Source organism: Mustelus asterias, chromosome 1 (genome assembly GCF_964213995.1).
Source record: "Mustelus asterias chromosome 1, sMusAst1.hap1.1, whole genome shotgun sequence".
Classification (NCBI taxonomy): domain Eukaryota; kingdom Metazoa; phylum Chordata; class Chondrichthyes; order Carcharhiniformes; family Triakidae; genus Mustelus; species Mustelus asterias.
This window is the reverse complement of record NC_135801.1, coordinates 71,248,645-71,257,108: the sequence shown is the minus strand read 5'-3', so window position 1 is coordinate 71,257,108 and position 8,464 is coordinate 71,248,645. Positions and strand designations below refer to the sequence as shown.

The 8,464-nt window shown below is 40.1% G+C and overlaps 1 protein-coding gene across 8 annotated transcripts in view; it reads right to left on the bottom strand.

Moving 5' to 3' along the window:
- Positions 1 to 1,275: 1,275 nt before the first annotated feature.
- The window catches only part of ank2b (ankyrin 2b, neuronal), an 876,340-nt gene continuing 869,151 nt past the window's right edge, over positions 1,276 to 8,464 (bottom strand). For all 8 annotated transcript variants that reach the window (XM_078213593.1, XM_078213597.1, XM_078213634.1 and 5 more), the window contains 2 exons: positions 7,186 to 7,277; positions 1,276 to 3,002 (listed from right to left, as the gene is read on the bottom strand). In XM_078213593.1, the coding sequence (XP_078069719.1) occupies positions 2,819 to 3,002; positions 7,186 to 7,277 (276 nt within the window). In that variant the 3' untranslated portion in view covers positions 1,276 to 2,818. The remainder of the gene's footprint in view (positions 3,003 to 7,185; positions 7,278 to 8,464) is intronic.

Sequence of the window (8,464 nt, the reverse complement as noted above, 5' to 3'; positions counted from 1 at the left end):
AGATGAAGTATTGTTCCTCTCCTTGAATTGGGCTTCATTGGAACATTATAGCATGCCAAGGACAGACATATGAGCATGAGAGCAAGATGGTAAATTGAAATGGCAAGAGAGGGGAAGATCAGAGTCATCCTTGCAGTCAGTCTCCCGAATGCAGAAGAGAGCACAATGTGAGCGGTGAATATAGTAGACGAAATTGAAAGAAGTGTCAGTGAATCGCTGCCTCACCTGGAAGGGGTGTTTGAGCCTTGGATGGTGAAGAGGGAGAAAGTAAAAGAGGAAGTGTTGCGCCTCTTGAGATTGCATAGGAAGGTGCAATGGGAAGGGATGAGGTGTTGGGGGTGATAGAGTGGAACAGATTGTCACAGAGGGAACAGTCCATACAGAATGCTGACAGGGGAGGTGATGGGAAGGTCAATGGCGGCATCATGCTGAAGCTGGTGGTAATGGTGGAGGTTGATCCATTAAATACAGATGGTGTGGAAAGTGAGGATAAAGGAAACCCAATCATGGGTCTGGACGGATAGGAATGGATGAGGGCAGAAATGGAGGAAATGGGTCTGACACAGTTGAGGATCCTGTCAACCACAGCGGGGGGTGGGACCTCAGCTCAGGAGAAAGGAAGAAATGTTAGATGTGCTGTTGTGGAAGGTAGCATCTTTGGAACAGATACGACTGAGATGGAGTCCTACTGGAAGCAGGGTGTGAGATGATGTAGTGGAGGTAGTGGTCGAAGTCGGTGGGCTTGAAATGAATATTAGTAGACAATCTATCACTAGAAATGGAGACAGAGAAGCCAAGGAAGGAAAGAGAAATGTTAGAAATGTTAAGGTGAGAGAGGGATGGAAATTGTAAGCAAAAGCAATTTTTCCAGTTCCAGGTGAAAGCACAATGCAGCACCAATAGAGTCATCGATGTGCCAGAGAAAGAGTTGCAGGAGGGGGCCTGAGTAGCACCGGAACAAGGTATGTTCCGATTTTATCCGTTATTAATAATTTAAGTAATTAATTACCTGCACCACGCATTGCTGTGGTAACAATATGTTTCAAGACCTTTGCCATAATTTTTCATACAGAATATTATGTACACTAACCTGACAAACTATTTTGAAAGATACGATGAAAGCATATTTTAGAGTTCTTTCCAAAAAAAGCTATCCATTGAGATCAAAAACAAAGTACAATATTATTTTGATTTTACTGTCAAGACTGGATTTGTCCTGGCAGCCATTTATGAGCATCTTATTGTTTGGGAGGAAAAATAATAATCACAGACATATTACATGTAACACTTGTACATTTTATTTTAATTAAATCAGCCATTTTACACATTGCAGTTGCTATGTATTTGTTAGTGTTTTTAAGTTTGCTTCCATTTATCTTTATTCTAATACATGCCCTCATAGATATCATATACAATATTTGTTATCACCATGGGAACAAGATGCTAATTCGTCAACTTAAAATTCACTCCTTCTCACAGTTCCAAAGTTCTTTGATTACACAGCAAAAAAAAAAGGTATAAATCAAAATGTAATTACAGAGACATCATCTGTGCTGCAAGTAACACCACATGGCATGGCCAAAACAGTTAAACACTCTCTCCGTTGGTTCTTGTAGAGTCGGTCAGTGCAGGCCTTGACACAAACAAAACTGGACTGACATTCTGCCTACACTGATTGAGTGAGTAAATTATAGGTTTATTTATTTAACTTTCTGAGCACTGAGTGGATATTGTCCTCGTATTAACAAGTATTCTGTACCATAATAACTTAAAAAATTCTACAATAAAATCTTATGAATACATTGAAGGGTAGAACTGAACAGTTAAAAATACTATATATTTACCATAATTGATTCCTGTTTTTATTGTTTCTTTTTTTTTGTTGAGGGAGCGAGCTGAAACATTTCCTCAGTGCAAAGATGGTTAAACAACCGTATAGATGATTACAACAGCTATAAATACTACATGCATTTACAAAAAGAAGCCAGTCTTGTTACATAATGCTGAAATAACCAAAGGATTCTGTCTTTTTTTGTGTAAAGTTCATCCCAATTCCACTTATCTACAGTGCAGGTGCCAGTAGAAAGTACCAGACCACAGATGCAAGACTATGTGGTTTGGTGGAAGCAGTGAAGAAAGTTGCAAATTTTCTGGAAACAAGTATGGCAGCATGAATTACACGACCAAATGTAGCCTGCCACACACCCACTGTTTAAATTCATACTAATGCAATTAATGGAGATATGTCTCATACATTAAGTACAGGTGCTAGCATATTTATTAAGCTTTGAGAAATTTTGAGGGACTGTAAAATTCTTAAGTGCTCCCTACTAGGCCTGCACACTCACGATCTGTTACTATGGCGACATATAGTCAGACTCAATTCGGCAATGAAGAAAGGATCTTGTGATGATTGGTGTAGTCAAGGTAGGCAGTGTCTTAGTTTCACAAGCCAAAACACTTTTGCTATTTACATGTTTTGTGTTGTAAAGTCCTTCTGCAACAGAAAATGAGAAGAGGCCTGTGGATGAAGTATTTTCTGAATTTCAAAATAGTTGTTGCAGATTGGAGGCAGCAACATTTGCATGTTCCTAATACAGCCATATGAGGAAGCTCTAGTGTTCAAACAGTATAAGTCATCCAAGATATGGATGCCATCTTTGGTCACAAATTTACTTACGGTAAAGAAAAGTCTAATTCAAATCTACCTTTCCGCACAGGTACTGCAGCATCTTCAGATGGGAAAAATAATATACAATTTCTTCATGTGAGCAAACTGTGCAGTACTGACAGAACAGATATGTGTGATTTGAGTTGTTTATTTTTCATCCTGTTTCCAGTCCTCACTGCAAAAGCGACCAAGTAGTTGTTGTAGGTCGTATTTCAGGTCATCTTTTTGTAGCGCTTCAGGCACATCCTCCAGCCGTTCCTCGTGTATATGCTTCCCCTCCTGATCCTTCACCACAGTCCTCTTCTGTGTGCTAGCTTTACTCATGGTCGCCCTGGATAAAGGGATAGACGGAGAAAACAAGACAGCAGATGGAAAACAGAGAAAGAGATAGGAAGTCCAGTAAAGGAGAGGAGACGGGGGTTGGGGGCACCAGGAAAACAAAACTTTAAGTATAATATTTATGGATATGATTGTTTTCCAAACAGCCACTTTGCTAATCATTTGAAAAGCTGAAAAATCCATGAACTATGCAATCAAGAACTGACAGCACTCTTTCAGTTGTACAATAATTTAGTGCAATATTTACCCTCATGATTTTCTTCTTAAAAGGGGGAAAATCATTGATAGAAATTTGAAGAAACACCTGACTTAAATGGCAAAATGTAGGCGGAGTTCCTAAATTGTAAATAATCTTTAATCACTCCCCCAAGTGTGTGACGAGATAGCTAGAGCCCTAACGGCATGCTTAGGCCTTTTATTGCAATGTACGAGAAATAACTACAGCTTGCATATATTTTTCTGGCACATTTTGAAGTCGTATGTTTGCGTTTCCCACAGAGATAAGGCACAGCAGAGTGCAGTGGGCAATGTTGACTGAGTACACAAGTGGACAGGTAGCTAAATTCTGGAAATGAAGTATTTCCTTGGACAGGAGTAAGTATATTAAAAAGAAAAATAATCCATCCTCATCATCGAATGCACATTCAGGGCTGACTCAAGTGTATTTAAGGGGGAGTGAACTTTACATTTAAGATGAAGTGAGTCAGTGATAAGGAATGAAAGGGTAGAAATTGGTATGCGTTGCATCCATTTTTCTGCTATGCAATAATCACAAGCGTTCCAAATTAGCAGTGGAACAGTTTGCAATGAGGCTACACAGGCATTGCTTGCAGCGTAAATTCACACGGCTCATTTTTTTGAATGTCCCAGGCAGATATCTGAAACAGACATTGGCTTCTTAAATGTATAAAGGAGGGAAATAATTATTAAAGGACTCAATTTGGAGGTCAGTGAGACAGGTGTTCTGCTATATCTGGAAATCCTACCTGACGCTATTTTCTAGAATCTGCACCTAGTATTAGTATCAACCACTCACTGGAATCTTACAACCAGCAAGAAATTTGAGTTAATTCTGATCTGTAGTGTGTGTAAGAGATTTGAAATTATGCTGCTGTATAAAAATGAAAACTAGGGTGTATTCATACAGCATGGAGTTTACTGCCTCTGCATTACATCGATGACGCGCCTTAATCCCAAACTTGGGAAAGCAACCTTTACTGCATCAATGTATTTGTTTCCACTTCTCACACCAGCTGTCATTATAGCTTTAAAATAAAAGAAAAATACTGCAAATGCAACACAAATAGAAAATGCTGGAAAATCTCAGCATGGCTCCACAGATGCTGCCAGACTTGCTGAGTTTTTCCAGTATTCATTGTGTATAGTTTTGTGTTAAGGAGTTACTAGGAACCTTACAACTAGCAGAAAATTGGCTTCACTCAGATCTATAAGACATGGGTTTTGAGAGTACACTGTGTGAAAATGAGGATTATTACAGATTGATTTCACTAAAACAATCAATCAGCACGCCAAAGTCTGAATTATCTAACACTAGCAATTACTGGCACCAGTAGAGTTACAAAATAATCTCACCACTTATAATAAAATGTGATGGAAACAGAAACAAAGATGGAATATTTCGGCTGCTCATCTAAAAGCTCAGATTGGTTTGTGCCAAGTTTTACTCCCAAAAGTGAAAACTTATTAAACTGACTGGCTCAGGTTTTCACCCCTGGGTTACATTTGCCAAACCAAGTGATTTCCTGGCTTGGCGAACTTGACCTTTAAAAATTGCCATCTGCAGGTCAAAATAATATTAAAACAAAAAACATCCCTCCAGCCCTCACCTACCCAACCACCCTCATCTTCCATTCATACCAACCAATCCTAACACAGGCCCTCACCCATGTCCCCTCCCACCCCTATGCCAACTTAATGCTCCTCTAGCCATTTATATAGTTCTCTATCTGCTATGCCAACATAATCCAGCAATATCCAGCCCATTGCCCCCATATTTGCAATGCCAACAGTGCCCCTCTACCCTCTCCAATTTCTCCCATATTCCATTGCCACTTAGTGCCAACTCACTCCCCCTCCCAACCATCATCTTTTACCCTTAACCCCTCCATGCCAATTCACCTTGTATCCTTGGACATTTCTTTGACAGGTTTGCCACCTCCTGGACAGCTTTGACATATTTCACAGCTTTGACACTTCCTGCACAACTTTGACAGGTTTGACACTTCCTGAACAGGTTTGGCAGCTGGACGCTTCCTTGAAAGTTGGACTGTGCTTTTTAGATTGACATTTCCAATGAATGTGTGCGTAAAAAATGCATAATCATGTTCAGTTTTAAAAATCTCAAACGGTGCCTTACCTCTCCCAAAGGGTACCTTAGCTCTCTCAAATGTGACCTGGGACCCTGTCCATAGGGATACCAAACTCATTTACTAAGCTCAAATCTCATCTTACCTGTTCTAATCTGCACAGTCCTGTTCCCTGAAACTCTCAATTCCGTGGAGTTGATGATTTAAATGGTCACCTGCATCCTCGAAGAGCGCATGCATGAACCTTAGCCCGACTTGAGTCGCATCCCAGTGAAGATAGGAAATGCCAATGATCGGACTTAATTTCAGCTATTTCTACCATGATGGAGAGGCTCTCAATCATGGCAAAAATCCAAGCCATATTTAGGGTGTTGGATACATTTTCCCTGTGCTATTAATGAATGGTGTCAAAGGGTCACAGCATTAAATGGTTTCCTGAGATCTGGATTGGAGTAACACTAAAGAGAAATGTTGAGCATCCTCATGATTCAATTTGTAAATACATTGCTAAGTGTGGAGCTAATCGATACTGGTAGACTAAGATACAGTTTCATAAAACAAAATGCAAGATCCTGTAACTTTTGACTTTAAATGGGAAAGCATGGGCATGGAGGAAGATAACTGAAAAGACATTAGCCATCTGGTCATGGAAGTCATCAAAAGCTACCTCACGAGTGCAAAACGTGATCAAAAATATTAAAGGAAATTAGGGTTCATTACAACAGGTACATAGGCTCAGATCTTTGCTGAGTTCTGCTGACTGGGGCACATTTTAAATATTGTGGGCTATTCTGGGATTCCTGCCCCCTTCCCATTTCAGGCCATTTTTGCCAGCACGGGATAAGGGTGTTGTCAGTAACAAAAGTTTGTGAGAATGTGGCATTCCAAAGGGCATGAATGCCAAATAAATTAAGGGGTTTAAAAAGGTAGATAGCTACATATCTGAGGAATAAGCACCCATTGAACTACATCCCAGTGTGAGTCATCAGGCGGAATGGTGGGACCAGTCAACGGGCTTTTGGTTGCTGGTTCCACCTGGGCCAATTCCTGCTATGGCTGGGCATTCGAAAATCCCGGCCAATTGTCTTCTGCAGAGGAATGGAGAATGTTGGAAGAATCTCAACCTCACCTTCCCTCCCAAAAAATACATAGAACATTTGAGGTGGAAATTTTGAGGTACCCTTAATCATTGATGTAAATAGAAAATGTGGTAAATCTAATTTCTGCATTCATATAGGAGAATAAAGAGTGAAATGCATGTTGTAAGGAAATATTCTATTACCCTACATGTATATCTATTAAGTAATGCTGCATAACGCTTTCTAAGCTGACTGAATATTATTTAATACATTACAAGACTGCAATTATAATTTAGTAATGTATCCTAATTATTCATTTAAAATTATTTATAGAATAGGATGGTTTTCTGTACTGCTTGATTAAATGGTTTCACAATGTAATTTTTGAAAATTAACACACAATGAGTCATAGTGCAATAGTTTTTCGTATTTTGAGTCTTCTCTCCTAGATAGAAACTATCGCAGTCAATACCATCTGCCAGCAGTTTCCATATGGCTTTTATAGTTTAACAGTTGCGATAAAAAGCACTTCAGCGCAACAAATTAATTAAAAAACACAGCAGCAAGTTTTGAACAACTACATGCAATTCCTCTAGATTAATTGTTAGCATATACCGATTACATTGTGTTAAATTACACCACTGTGACTACTTTCCAAACACTGCTCGTTCATGAGTGGTAAGAGGTGCAGGCAGACCTCCACTGGAGTTTAGCTGGTTAGTAATGCTACCTACTGAAAAAAACAAGAACGCTACAGAGTAACCCAAACCTTTTAATAACTGATCCATCCTCTTTTACAATCTCTCTGTGAGCTACATTTGGGATGTGGACCTTTCCATGGTTCCCTGCAAAACTTAGAGCCTGAGCAGAAGGAAAACAGTACAAGCACATAAAACAGCTACACACATTGCTGCACTGACAAACTGCATACACCTCTCAAATAATAAAAAACAAAAAAAAATGCATAAAGGTCATGCATTTCCAAGTGGGAAAACCTGCAGTATTTTCTGTGTTTAAGTGACCCAAAGAAGTTCTCAGACTGCTTGAGAAATTATATTGCTGCTTACTTGATCACTTGCTTCATTATTCTCAGGGTTACTCTTAGATTAATCTCATTACTCCAATATTCGAAACTTGGATTGCAATTTCTTTTTGAACTAACTATCAGTTTTCAAAGAGTACTGAGGTACATGTGCTGTTATTTGGGGAAGTTTTAAAAAATGTCTTCACGGGATGTGGGTATCGCTGTCTAGGCGAGTGTTTATTGCCCAACCCTAATTGTTCTTGAGAAGGTGCTGTTGAGCTGCCTTCTTGAACTGCTACAGGCCATGTGGTGCAGGTACACCCACAGTACTGTTAGGGAGTTCCAGCATTTTGACCCAGCGACAGTGAAGGAATGGCAGTATAGTTCCAAGTCAAAGATGGTGTGTAGCTTGGAGGGGAACTTGCAGGATGTGGTGTTCCCATGCGACTGCAGCCCTTGTCTTTCTTGGTGGTAGAGGTTGCGGGTTTGGAAGGTGCCTTGGTGAATTTCTGCAGGGCATATTGTACACACTGCTGCCACTGTGTATCGGTGAAGGAGCTAGTAAATTTTTAAAGTAATGGATGGGGCTCCAATCAAGTGAGCTGCTTTGACCTGTATGGTATTGAACTTCTTGAGTGTTGTTGGTGCTGCACTCATCCAGGCAAGTGGAGAGTATTCCATCACACTCCTGACTTTGTGCCTTGTAGATGGTGGACAGGCTTTGATGAATCAGGAGGTGAGTTACGCGCTACAGAATTCCCAATATTTGGCCTGTTCTTGGAGGCACAAAATTTATACAGTCGATCTAGTTCAGTTTCTTATTAATGGTAACCCTTGGGATGTTGAATGTGCTGGGAACCTTGGGATGGGGGTGGGAGGGGGAGGGGTTACTCATGGGAAACCCTAAGTTTAGGTTTCCTATGTACTACAGAGCCTTAACACCAATGATCCCAAAGGGGATGCAATTCCCATCTTCCGGATGAGGGGTCTAATCCAAGGGTTTGGGTTTGGTTGGTGTATGAAT